This window comes from Macrobrachium nipponense, chromosome 2 (genome assembly GCF_015104395.2).
Source record: "Macrobrachium nipponense isolate FS-2020 chromosome 2, ASM1510439v2, whole genome shotgun sequence".
NCBI classification, from domain to species: Eukaryota; Metazoa; Arthropoda; class Malacostraca; order Decapoda; family Palaemonidae; genus Macrobrachium; species Macrobrachium nipponense.
This window is the reverse complement of record NC_087201.1, coordinates 29,553,183-29,567,778: the sequence shown is the minus strand read 5'-3', so window position 1 is coordinate 29,567,778 and position 14,596 is coordinate 29,553,183. Positions and strand designations below refer to the sequence as shown.

The 14,596-nt window shown below is 37.8% G+C and overlaps 1 protein-coding gene across 1 annotated transcript in view; it reads left to right on the top strand.

Annotated features, from left to right (window-relative positions):
• LOC135221147 (uncharacterized) overlaps positions 1 to 12,672 on the top strand; it is a 16,560-nt gene extending 3,888 nt beyond the window's left edge. Inside the window, exons 2-5 of the mRNA XM_064258971.1 lie at positions 8,187 to 8,338; positions 8,563 to 8,746; positions 9,210 to 9,995; positions 10,027 to 12,672. Of these exons, the coding sequence (XP_064115041.1) occupies positions 8,202 to 8,338; positions 8,563 to 8,746; positions 9,210 to 9,995; positions 10,027 to 11,226 (2,307 nt within the window). The 5' untranslated portion in view covers positions 8,187 to 8,201 and the 3' untranslated portion in view covers positions 11,227 to 12,672. The remainder of the gene's footprint in view (positions 1 to 8,186; positions 8,339 to 8,562; positions 8,747 to 9,209; positions 9,996 to 10,026) is intronic.
• Positions 12,673 to 14,596: the final 1,924 nt, after the last annotated feature.

Here is a 14,596-nt window from a genome sequence, read left to right as displayed (position 1 = left end):
AAATATAAATTCCTTTTTTAAAGCCATTTTTCGTGCGTGTGGGCTTCCTACTATGTATATATATATATATATATATATTATATATATATATATATATATATATATATATATATATATATATATATATATATCGAGCTACATATGTCCTTTGATATCTAATTCGCTCTACCTCGGAATTAACATATTTTCATATATGTTTAACCGAAGGGGAATTTTTTTGCGATAATAGAATTGCCGCAAAAACATATATAAAAATATATTAATTCCGAGGTTAGAGCGAATTAGATATTAAAGGACATATGTAGCTCGATATAGTATATGAATCACGGTAATGTGATATGATATATATATATATATATATATATATATATATATATATATATATTATATATATATCGAGCTACATATGTCCTTTGATATCTAATTCGCTCTACCTCGGAATTAATAGTTTTCATATATGTTTAACCGAAGGGGAATTTTTTTTGCGATAATAGAACTGCCGCAAAAACATATATAAAAATATATTAATTCCGAGGTAGAGCGAATTAGATATTAAAGGACATATGTAGCTCGATATATGTATATGAATCACGGTAATGTCCTTAATGACCTATATATATATATATATATATATATATATATATATATATATATATATATATATATATAATAGTATGTATATATATATAGGTAGATAGATAGATTCCAATTCAATATGATTCATTAAAAAATATTTTAATGTTTACATCCTTCACAAGCAACTAAACACTGTCTTGACTACGTAAAAACTTCTTGGTATTCCAAGAATTAATTTATAAACGAAATTTAAATCTAATTTGTCTCTTTTACTCTTCTTCCAGTTAGTCTTTTGTATTATTTTGAAAAGTCCACACAAAAAGGCTGCTGCCATTAGACTTCTTAAGTTTGTAATCTAGCTGTTTTGCAAAGACATAATTAGAAGCCAAAAAGAGCATTTCAGGGATAATAATTATTAAAGAATCTGTTAGGAAACTTTTCAAATAATCAAGAAACTGAGATACTGAAATCTTTCCATTTTTAAACGTCAGCCATTGTATCTTTAGAAAAAGAAACATTTAGCTTCGATGGCAATCACCCCTAAGGAGTTTATAACAGATAACAATCCTTATTGCTTGTTCCCTCGTAGCCTTGGTGTCTTGAGGTAACAATCCTTATTGCTTGTTCCCTTGTAACCTTGGTGTCTTTGAGACTCGAGCTTCGGTATCGCTCCCGTGTATGTTTTAATTAATAAAGTTCCTGTCTGAAGAACTGACGTCTCCTTCACTCCCTGGTGGGTACTATATGGTAGCAGAGCGTGGTTTGAGGGACTGCGGCGATCGTCTTGGAGATTGAATTTTACTACGAAAGTTAAAAAAAAAAAAAAAAAAAAAAAAAAATGATGAGCAGCTAAAAGTTCCCGAACATCGGGGAGGGAGAGTAATCCGGAAGTTCTGTGTGTAAGATGCCGCAAATGTGAAGCCGTTCCTGCCGAGTAAGGAAAAACCAATTGGATTTCGGCTTATGAACTGGAAAGGAGGTCGTATTGGTTCTGTCGACTCATAGTCGCTTCGGGGAGCAGATATCATGGATAGATGAAAGAAAAAAACAAATTTGTTGTGATTGATGCTGAACTGTTGATACAGGTGAGGCGACGACTGAGCCTGAAGTTGTGTGAACCGAAGAATGGTAATTACGAGTCTTCACAGTAGCTTAATCCTTTTGCTGTTTTGAGTGTTTGTGAGAGCTTGGGGATCTTCTGGAAGAAACCTTGAACCCTGATGTTACAATCAACAATAAAGTGACAGTTATAATCGGAAATTGTTGATATATATTTTTTCCCCTCACGAGGAATGATGGCGTCTTCAGAATACTCTGCCAGTTTCCTTACCAGGATACATTGAGGATGAAAGTGAGCTTATGAACCAGTTGACCCGACTGGCTAACTTTGGAACCATAGACAATGCTGGAAATTTTATTTTCAAATTTTGTCGTAAGTGTAAAGGCCCGGTATTGGGACATAAAGAAAATGGAGATGAGAGCAAGTGTGAAAATAATGAGTTGAATTTAGGTGAAGTGGAACAGGTAAAACGGTGGCTAGAAACAAATGAACTTTTTGAGGCAGCAAAAAACCAGTTAGATCAAAGGTATGAGGCTAGAATTTGTGGACAGTGTAATAAAAACTATTTAAAAACAGAGCAACCAATAGTTTCGCATCAGAAAAACTTTCACAAAAAGTGGGATTTCGGTAGAGAAACAACAGGATAATGTATGAAAAGAGTGATATGGATGAAAGACTAGACAAATTATTGAAAATCATTGAAACTAATTTTGAGATAAACCAATTTGTAAGTGGAAATAACCATGTTAATTTAGTTAAAAATCGGAAAGCTCCAATCTGGACTAATGGCCAGGATTTTGAAAGTTATTGCCATCAACTAAGGCTATGGGATTCACAGACACCATTCCTCCAATTCAAAATTTTTCGAATTAGTGGATAGTTTCAAGACAACAAAGAGATTGGAGGATTATCAGAATTTGTGTCAAGAGAAGTTATAGAAAAAGTAAACACTAATAGTGTAAACTATCATTGAAGACGTGATAAACTTGCTGAAAGGTAAATTTGAAAAAACAATCTTGGAAAAAATGTCTGAATTGGTTTCTGAAATACAAAAATTTGAACAGAAAGATAAGGAAACAGGTGAAGAGTATCTGAATAGATTCGAGAATCTTTTAGTGAAAATGGATAGAGCAAACTTTGGATCACAGTGGAAGTTATGGACTACAGTTTGTTTTTAGATAGTCTAAATTAGAAACACGAGAAAAAATTTCAATTATGAAACAACTAAAATTGTAGAAGATAAAGTGACCATAGAAATTTGTAAACAGGAGTTCAAGGAACTAAAGATAGAAAACCAAAGACCCGAAAGGAATTGGACGTATTTTATACAAATAGACAAAGATCTACATCTAGATCAAATGATATGCAAAGAAGTAGGAGACCATACTCTCGTTCGAGAGACAGAAGCCAAAACATGAGAGAGTCAGGAAAGCAGATATCAGAGTAGAAGATATTACTCTCGATCAGGAGATAGAAACCGAACAGAATAGACTCCTTTAAACGAAGAGAACCTTCAGAAAGGAGAAGTGAAGATCCTGAAGAGTTTGAAAGGAATCGGCAAAATCGTCCGTTGGAGGGCGGCAGGAGGCTCAGATCAGAATCGAGAGAGAAAAGGTGTAGAAATGAATGCTGTCTGAATAGATTAAGTAACATCAGATTTGTGAGTGTTGAAGATGAGAGAGGAGAAGTAGAAATGCCTGAAATTTACTTTACGGATGAAATAAATGAAACTGAGATGATTATTGACAATGGTGCACCCAAAAATGTGGCAGGAATTAAATGGATAGAAGAATATCTGAAGAAAAAATCCATTTGGAAAAGGGCAAGTTAATGTTAAAAGAATAGAAAAGAAAAAGTTCAAATTTGGACCAAGCAAAGTTTATGAATGCCACAAAATGTTTTGAAGTTCCACTGATAATTAAAAAAGGAAAGACAAATGGAACAGAGTTCAGTAGACTAAGAGTGCAAATTTATGCTATTGAAGCTAATATCCCTTTTTGTTGTTCTAAAGAACAACTCCAGAATGGAGTGCCTCTCAGGATTATGAGAGAGGAAAGGAAAAACTAGTTATCAGAAGCTTGGTTCCAAACCTAGAAAATAGATTTGATAACCACTAAAGGTAACATCTTGCTGTTGTCTTGGAAACCAATAAAGAATGTAGCGAAGAAGAGATTGTAATGTTTGTCAAGAAACTGGAAAGCAATAAAGAGATATCAGAGTATAAAAGAGTAAAAGGGTACATCTGGTATCTGGCCACAAGGGAGAAATTCAACTCCTCCATTTGTTCACATTGGCAGGAGTAATAACAACCGAACCAAAAAGATTATTAAGAAAGTTGTTAATGATTGTACCCTGCCAAAAGTTTTAAAAATCATTAGGCATACCAAAGTTGCCATACCAACAGTGACGGAATTTAATCAAAAGGTCACAGTTGACCTAAAGCAAGTGAAGGAGAATAACATTCTGTGGATGGTAGACGCCTTCACAAAATTAATAAGTGGAGTTAGTGCTCAAGAACAAAGAAGCAGTCACTGTTTGCATGCCATCACCCAGAAACTGGTGCGAGAAATACGGATATCCTACTGAGGGATTTTGGGCAGACAATGGATCAGAATTTCAAAATAAGGAAATGGAAAGTTTGGCTTCTGCAATGGGAATTACGATCAGGTTTGGCCCAACATATTCCCCTTGGAGTAATGGTTTGAACGAACGAAATCATTACAGCGCTGATCTAACTGTGAAGAAAGTGATGGAGGAGAATGATAGAATTACATTAGATGAAGCAGTTTCAAAAAGCGGCCTGGTGTCATAATACTAACATAACAGTGAAAGGATATGCCCCATTACAGTTACTCACTGGGAGAGCTGTAGTAGTCCTGTATAACAAGTGGAAAATGTAGCTACCGAATCTTTAATCTCTGAGTCAGAAGCAGTCAGAAGACATATTGAAAATCAAAAAGAAGTGATAATAAGTATAGAGAAATTGAGTATGGTGAAAAGTTGAAAATTGCCTTAAACTCAAGAAATGCGTCTTTTAATGATTATCTATATACACCTGGGGAGAAAGTATTTTACCAGCACAAAGGTGGAAAACAATGGTTTGGTCCCGCTACGGGGTGGAAAAGATGGAAGGGAGAAGTGTATGGATTTTAGCAAATGGAGATATGAAAAAGGTAGCTTCTTGTCACTTACAACCTTACGGAACGTTAAGGACTTCAGCTCATGAGAAAAAAGATGAGATTGCGTCGAAGGATGAGGCAGCTCTTACTGACCTGTCCGAGAGTGAAGAAATTAACTTAGAAAAGAGAGAAGAAGCGACAGTTGTTAGTAAACCTGATTTGGCAGAAGAGAATTATGACAAAATGACCGTGAAAGATCATCTTCCATCTGAAAAAAGACCGAAGAAAAGTAAAATTATTAACTATGACCTTCAAGAATGGAGAGGAATACAAGGGAAAAGTGACTGAAGTGAACAAACCTAACTCCAAGCGCAAATTCGTGTGCTTCATAAAACTAGATGGGAGGTAAAACTATTGAAGTTGACTTCGAAAATGAAATAAGGGACTGGAAATATCTGATTAATGAAAAAGAAGAAGAAACTGAAGTAAGAGAGACTAAAGAAAATGTCGAACTAGATAACATTGGTACTTACTGGATGAAAATGTCAAATGACGAGTGCTTAGTAGAGGAAATAACCACATATGTAGTAGAAGTTCCAAAGAGTCGTCATCATGAGCCTGAAGTTATTAAACGCTAAAGAAAAAGAACTTGAAAATTTTGAGTATTATGAAGCATTTGAAGAAGTAAAAGATACAGGACAAGAGAAATTGGTTCAAGGTGGGTCATAACAGAAAAAGAGAGACAAGATGGGCAGAAGACCAAATAAAAGCAAGGTTAGTTGCTAGAGGATTCCAGGAAACGGAGAAACCAAAATCAGATTCCCCAACCGCCTTGAGAGAGTCTTTCAAGACTTTCCATCGCAGTATCGGCTAATGAAGGATTTGAACTGGAGAGCGTCGACATTTCAGCAGCTTTCTTACAGGCCGAAAAGCTTGAGCGTGATGTGTGTTGAACCACCCAAAGATGTAAAAAAGGAAGGAACCATTTGGAAACTGAACAAGCCAATATCTAATGGCTTGAAGACGCAGGTAGGAGAGTTTTGGCTGTTAAAGTAGACAAGATTTTTTAAAGCAAGAGGAATGAAAAACACTGCATGGAGATAACGCCTTCTACTACCTCCATGACGGCGGATCATTACTTGGTATGATTTATGTCATGTTTGATGATTTTTCGATTCCGGAAAAAGAAAAAGAGAATTTGTGGATATGATCAAGGATCTTTTAATGAAAAATTTTACGATTTCTAAGGTGGAGTCATCCGAATCAGATTTACAGGGATTGATATAGTTAAAACAAGAGAAGGAATAGAAGTAAGCATGGAGGATTATGCCAATCTATTGAGGAAATCAAAGAAATAAGGAAAATTGGAAATGACGAACCTCTAACAAAAACCGAATATAAAGTTTACAGGAAGTATGCAGGAATCCAGTGGTTGGCGGAAAATGTCCGACCCGACTTGGCTATTGTTGGATTGAACATGTCTATGAAAAATAAAGATGCTACGATCGGTGACCTAAAGAGAGTAAACAAAATTGTTAAGAAAATTAAATCAAGAGAAAGCAAAATAAAGTTCGGTAAAATAGGGAAGAAAGAAGACCTGAAAATTTATGGCCTCGGCGATGCGAGTTACAGATGTGACTCAAAGTCAATTGGTAACTTGATTTTAATGGGAAACAAGAAAACTGATATAGTAGCTCCTATATATTGGAAAACAAAAAACCACCTCAAACAAGTTTGCTATTCGGCCAAAGACGCCGAAACGAGGAACTTAACTAAATTAGTAGATGACAGTGTTTATTTAGCAAAAAAGTGTGAACAACTTATGTTTGGAGAAAAAGGAAAAAGGAAAAAGGAAAAAAATCCCAGTAAAGCTGTTCACGGACAGCAGACCAACACTGGAAAAGTAAGAGGCCTCATCAAAAACAGGTTAGAAAGAAAATTTTGTTAAGAAAACGCAGTGGCAGGACTTGAAGAGAAACTAATTCATAAGAGGTAGAATCATATAGTTGGCTGAATACTAAAGACATGATAGCAGACATATTAACAAAGGAAAATAAAGAGAGTGATGACATGGTGGATGTCTTAGTTAGGGAAGACTTAGAATGGCTTTAAATGAAGACAATCTTGTTCATTTTAAAAACGATGAGTTCAGGCTAGAAAATGTTAAAATTAAAGAGAAGGGAAACAGGTTTTAAATATATGTGTAATTTCTTTTGCAATTCTTAGATATTTATGCAATGGAATGTTGTATGCGAGGTTTAGACTATTATAGTTCTTTTATTATGAAATGCTATTGTTTGTATTCATATTACAATGTACGTTTAGTTTTAGCTTGATAACGATTTTATATTTGATGCTATATTTTATCCACTTTATTATAATCAGTAACCTTCTGTATAGATCTCTGTTTGTTTAACGAAGTAAAACAAAAAAGGACGGCGGGGGAATAACAGATAAACAATCCTTATTGCTTGTTCCCTCGTAGCCTTGGTTGTCTTGAGGTAACAATCCTTATTGCTTTTGTTCCCTTGTAACCTTGGTGTCTTTGAGACTCGAGCTTCGGTATCGCTCCCGTGTATGTTTAATTAATAAGTTCCTGTCTGAAGAACTGACGTCTCCTTCACCTCCCTGGGTACTATAGTTTATTCAGCACTTATCAGAGAAAAGGATTTCGAAAGTCTGAAACAAATTCCACGAAATATGAGACTTTGAGGAAAAGATTCAAAAATTCAGACTCCACTCAATTCCATAAATAAAAAAAAATACAAGGCCACTGAAACTGGTTGTTGAGAGAGAATGTTTAGAGATTGTCGATTATTTTATTTGTTTTTTTTTGAAAAGGAAAGCATTACCTGAAGAGAAATTGTGAAGTCAAGGAATATGAGATTTCGCTGTCAATGTCCTCTGGCTAAGGTGTGTATTGGTGTATCATTAAAACTTGTTTCTTGATATGTTTTTTTTTTTTTTGTATCGCCGAATGCAATTAGAAAAAAATATTAACTCACAAAATAACCGTTTCCACTTACCTTGATTTTTATCCGACAAAGGAACGTACTTTAACGAAATTGTTCGCCGTGAAAACTGTTTCAGAAAAATGATAAAAAGCCTCTGGCGCGTTTTCTTTTTTCCAAGAAATCAGTAGATATCTTTTTCTTCCTAGAAAAAGAGTATTTACTTGAGATTTACACCCCATCAGCACCACTGCTTCTTATACTATTTTATTCAGAAATCTTCCAAAAAAGAAGTCAGTAACAAGTTTATTCCCACATTGTTTTCTGTTGGGGGGGGGGGGGGGGGGGGGGGGGGGGTGGGGGGGGGGGGGGGGGGGGGCAAAAGAACCAACATTACTACATAATTACGTCGCGAGAGACGGAGGGACGGTCTCCGCGCAACAAGAAACGAAATGATTATTTTCAAATTCCTTATCGCAGGTAAGTCTCGCCATCATGGCCACTAGAAGTCTAGAGGATGACGTGAGGCTGGAGTGTCGTCTTCGTCTGGAGGAGCTTCTGGCGGATGCCGACCCTTGTCTGATCTGCCGGTATCCCGATCTTGTTAGAATGTATGCACCGCCTCCGAGTGGGAGGTTATGGTTGTGGCTAGTAGTCTACTGATCTATGGAGAATTGAGCTATCTATCATTCAAATACAGCACTCCTTAATATAAGGCCATTTTAATCATTTCTGTCGCAGATCTCTTTATCAAAGAATGAATGAAAGTTCCCTTCATGTCAGAAAAGACAGATATACATATGACTGATCGTGTTCTTCTATCGGCGCCCATTTCAACTTCTCAGATCTTCTCCAGACTCGGCGAAGGGAGAGAGGTGCATCCCGATGCCCTTATTGGCATTGAACGCCTTGATGGCATCCCAGCCAGGGCGTGGGTGGTTGGCGCTGAGGAAGGCCGAGGCCACTGCAGGCTATCACAGCATTTGGCACATGCTTGGTGCTCCAGGCAGTCTTCTTTGCCTTCACTGCATTCATACAAGGTGAGCAAAAAAATTCTGTATGAAACTAGGCCTTTTTTCTTCTTTTAGAGAGTTGTTTGGTAAATGTGTGTATGTTACAATTAGTAATGTCTTATTGCATGTACTTATCAAAATGATATACTACAAGCATTATGCTGATGATGCTCGTCAACAATAATATATGACAGTACAAAAATATTTCTACATGTCTAATATGTGCTTGATATAATGCTAGACTCTTTGATTGTACAGGGTGTCCATAAAGTCTGAGTACCATTCTTGGCAATAAATACTTGTAATGGTACTGGGACTTTATGGGCAATAAATACTTGTAATGGTACTGGGACTTTATTGACACCCGGTACATCATTTAACGGGTATAATTGCATAGAGTGAAGCTTCAGTAACCAGAGAGAGAGAGAGAGAGAGAGAGAGAGAGAGAGAGAGAGAATCTGAAGCTAAACCATGAAAAACAAATTTACAGGCACTGATGGCATTCAACAGTGAGCAAGTGAGCAGTGACGGTTGCTGGGAGGCAGCGAAAACTTTACTACCAGACACTGTCAAGCGGTGGGGTGCAGCTGACGTTGCAGAATGGATGGAGGAGAATCGCCTTCTCATCATCGTTGAAGACTTCGACTATCGCAAGTGCAGAGAAATGGTTGGAGAGACACTGGAAGAATGGAGTGGCGCGGACTTCCTGCTCTTGACGACGCCTTCTTACGTTGCAGACACAACCGAGCTTTTAGCCGAACACCTTCCAACGATCAAGTTTAACGTCCAGAATGTGGAAGTGAATCTTAGTCTGCAGTTGTTGAAAGATCTCACTCTGACTGAAAAGGGGAAATTTGGTCAATGGTGCGAAAGTAAATGGGCTATAGTCAAAGAGATCATCAATTACCCTGATTTAATGCAACCAATGTGGCATGCTTGGCATCACAAATATATCTGTGATGCTACTACAACCACTACTGAGTTGCTGTGGACCATATTATTAGCTCACATTGCTCAGAACATACACATGGATATGGAATTGGTGCACAAGTGGTTCCAGGCAATTGGCCAAAAAGCAAGAGAGAGTTTGGAAGATAGAAATAGGGAGCCAGTGAAGAAAGAGGAGGTCATGAATGCAGCGCAAGAGATTTTTCCCAGTGGATTTGCTGAAGAAGTGCTCACTAAATCTCTGCCATGCCTGTATTCATGGCTTTTGCCGGGAAACATTTATTATCCTCATCCAGCAAGCAATTCCTTGCTGCCTGGGATGTTGATTCACCAAAAGCCTTGTAGCTGGCTAAATTCGCTTAAAACTATTAACAAAATATCTAATAGACGAAGACAGTGTAGTCATTTACGCAGCGGGGCATCTTCATCGCATTTTAGAACTGCAGCCCCAGTTTAGGGATGATAACGTGACTCGCTGCGCTCGAAATTTGATCTTGCATATGGACAGGGCGAAAGATAGATTTGAATACATTCTAAGGGTCATCTACGAAATCCATAGTCAATCCCTGGATAGTGGACATATTCAAAAAGGAAATTGTATTTCATTTCAGCGTCACTGGGAAGTTCACGACAAAGGGATGATACCATCTTCCATAGAAACCCTTTTGAAATTCGAGACCCCAGCCAAGATCCTTCTGCTCATCAGCAAAAAACGGGAAGCTCCTGACCTAGAAGGGATGGTCAATCTACTCTCTAGGAATACAATACCGATGTGCTTGCTCGAGTCAAATCATCTCGAATGGGAGAGCCCCTCCACAACAGACGAATACATCAAGATTCTGCAGGAGGGGAATGCTGCAGTGGAGGATGTTATTGGCTGCCTGAAAAGCGATACCATCCTTAGCTTGGGACAAAATGCCATGACACGCAACTTAGTTTGCTTGCGAGCTCGCCTGACCGATCTCGAAAGTGTCAAGGCGCTGTTCGATTGCCCTCAACACCTGCCTTGTCTGTTATGGCTTGAGGCAGATTTCGACCTCCCTCTCTCTCAACTTGAAGACCTCGAGCTCCCTCAAGTCAACACAGGTTTGATGGATGTCTGCTTTAAGGAGACCCATGATGAAGACATCCCTTTTCTTTGTAAGTTTCTGAGCACCATAAGGAAAAATTATTCCGGCATTCACCTCACGAGGAGCTCGGTCACTCCCCAGGGAGCGAAGGAGCTTTTAAAACAATTTTATAAGCTTGGCATGAAGATGTCAGTGGACATCGCTATCGTCAATCGCTATAGACGATGGAGGTTCTTCATTTTGTCGACGATCCCCAAGACGGATGAGATGACGCAAGAGAAAGTGCAGCATCTCTTGGGCTATGACGACCGCCACCATTACAATGACAACGAGGTCTTCTCCAGCGCGGTTGCTGATCACGAAGAGGCTGATGCTTTGGCGCACTTCTTGGGGCTCATGAAGGATGTGCTCTGCTTCAGATACGCCTGTAGTAATTACCTGGTTGTTAAGAGTTGTAATGGAAGTATTGAAGCCAAGAAATTAATGTGAGTTCTTGTGTCTAGAGTATTTTATTTGCATCGGTCATGCAAATATCAACCATGTAAGCATGAAAAGTTTACAAAACTCTCATTTGATCTTTGATCTAGTCTGAAATAGGATATGTCTCACCTAAATATGAGTATGTATTTAGATATCTTCCATTTTATAATTTTGTTGAAGACTGCAGTTGAAAACAATAGATGGCTTTTTATTTTAAACGTAAACCTTATTACAAAAGGAGAGGAAAATCTTTCATATTGATTTTACTATGATTAGGAAAATAAAGGAGGTTTAATTTCAAACAATAACTAGGTAGGCGAGTTGGGGTCATTTTCGTGTCTGAAGACAGTCTGAACCACCACAAACCACGGCAAGTTGAGCTAAAAATATTGTTTCCAAGAACAGTCACTTACCAAGTTTTTGTGGCATGCACAATGTTAAGACTATTCAAGCAAAGACTTCTCTGGTTACGTTACTTCGACAAGCATGGAGTAAATATCACAATTCGTATCCTTTGCAATAAACTAGGGGTAGCCATATTATGCAGCCGATTGTAACAGCCTCTTGGATACAATAAACAAAATACTTAATCTGTTCAGGGGAAGGATTGGTCTATGAATGTGTGTGTTTACAATGTGTTTTGAATATCTTTTTCACATCATTATGATGCTTCATAGCTACAAAAAATAGCATGTTCTCCGCCCGCACACCTGTTTCATTTCCCACATACTACATTTCCCATATCATCTCCGATTCCCACCACTAACCATCGCAGGACTACCATATATGGCAGCCTCATATCTGCCATGATTGCTTCTTATTCAAAAATATAATGTCCTCAGGTCGTTTTTTTTTTCTTTTTACCCGCATGTTTCTTAGCAGGAATATAAGTTGGCTTTAAGTATAAACCCAAATCTGGGCCCGAGTTCCTCACTGAACGAGTAGGTTGCATACTCACCTATTGATCTGGCAGCCTGAGTTCCCTTGCTGCTGGCACTGATGCAGAATTAGAGGAATTCATTTCTGATGATCAAAAATTCACTTCTCGATAAAATGTGTTTTGGATCACTCAACAAGCTGTAGGTCCCTTCGCTAGGTAACCAGCGGGGTTCTAGCCACGTAAAAATGATCTAATTCTTTGGGCCAGCCCTAGGAGAGCTTTTAATCAGCTCAGTGGTCTGATTAAACTAAGATTTACTTAATTTAACCAAATCTAGGCCTACTGCTTAAGCAACGGTTTTGTATGAATAAGGTCCATATCTTATTGTCCTTTTCAAAACGTTGCAACAGTCATCGTAGACCGTTGGACGCTTGTGTTGAGAGACTAGTGAATTATTCAAATCCCTTGCATAGATAACTTTCATTTGTCTACCTGTGCTTTCGTACTTTGGCGCGCGTTCCTAACAACACTTGCTGCCATGGATACTAATGCAAGGCCTGGTGTTGGAGGGAATTGGAGGGAAAGTGGGGTGTGTGGGGAATGAGACAGGTGTGTGTGGGTGAGGGGGGGGGTGGGGGTGTGGCGGGAAATACTAGACTTGTATGGGATTAGGGAAATGAAGGGTGTGCGCGCCGGCTCAGGCAATAGACGACGTTTATATGACGATGGTCAGAAGTGAAGTGGGTGTTTTGAGCAGAACATATTATATAAATAAATAGATAAATCAATTAATCAAATAATTAATAAATAATGTGTTATCGTGTGAGGGAACGCACACGTGACGCATTACTGACACGCTAAAAATTGCGCCCTCTGTTACCATAAGATGGGTCATAACTTTCCATCGAATTTTTTTATCATTATTATAGAATAAGTAACCTTTCTATACGTATCAACCAAATATGAATGATGAAAATTAGGCAAAATAAATTAATAACCTAGAACACTCCAAGACATTATTAAATAGTGAACAAGTAAAAGACAGAAGGTTTTAGACCCAACTCGTGGAGTTTCCAGTCTAGCTCTCAAGAGGTCATGAACTTATACATTTTACAAAATTGTATAACCTTATGATGAAACCCTTAAGCTCCAAAAGTATGTTCTGACCACCACCCTTATTTTGCTAAACAAATTTTATCAAAAATGTCAATAGTGAATATAAAATATTGAAGATTTAAATTACAAAAACAGGAATGTTTTTTTTATAGAAGTAACTAAACTGAATAAAGCGCATTAAATAGACCAAACATCTTTCCTTCCAAATCACACATGCTAGCAGTGCTTTAATATTCTGTACACAGATGTGTGCACTTTGTGGATGTCAGATTTTGAATTCGCAAGTTATAAATTAGCTGTGCTGTGTTGGTGAGTTGTAACCCTGGAGTACAGATAACATAAAAAAATAGTGAACATTGTTTCTACTTTCTTCCGACCACCAGATGAGGATCTTATTTGTATAATTGCTCTTATCCCATCTTACTACAAAAAACACTAGTTTGGTCTGTGTGTCTGTTTGTTGTCTATAAGCACTTTTCACTGGTGCGGAATCCCCCATAAGTGCTTAATAGCTGACGGACCAATTTATTAGCATTAGGGGGTTAAGGAGGGGTGAAGGAGAGAGGGTCTTTCCCTACTCAGTGACTACCTTACTAACAAGACCAAGCCATTTTCAAATCGTTGCTGAATATGGTAAGATACGGTGAAAATTACATCCGGGAAAACTACCGCTCGGTTGATAGTTTACAGTAAACTGAATTGTGAATTCTTACGTTCTGACGAATAAGGCAGGTACATCAACATAGGAAATAACAAGAAAGGAAAATAAAAAGTTCGAGCGTTAGCTCGGCATAAAATCACCGGTGTTAGATAACTGTTACTTTAGAGTACAGTCACATCGTCTGGGGCCGTGGCACCCGCCCTCACCACCCGGGTACCGGGTCCTACTAACTAGTTTCATGAAAAATGAAAAGAAAAAAGTAAATTAGCCTCAACGAGTCTAGGCACAAAGAATAGGTTCCATGTAAGGTAAATATGTATTTAAGAAAATAACAAAATTCTACTGTAATCTCTTGCAGAATAATGAGAAATGTGTGATGTGGAGTCTACATTTCTCATTGGCAGGCAGAGGAAAAGTTGTTCCATTTAATGAGAAAAACAATTGATGCACGACTCTGTAAGTTCTTTTGAATTTGTTGATTACCAAAATAGCGTTATTATTTAAAACTGACCGTCCGGAGTAAAGAAGCATATCATTCTCCAGGATCGTTTCAATCAATGTCAATCGAGTCAAGGTTTGTGAAAAGAAAAACATCATTGAAACAAGATTATACATCAGTTTGCTGGATAACATCTTTCCGATGCAACTTACCATTAAGATATGCCGTCAGCCTCTAATGAAAACCGCTTTAAAGTAAAATAACATTTTCTTTGGTGAGTGAT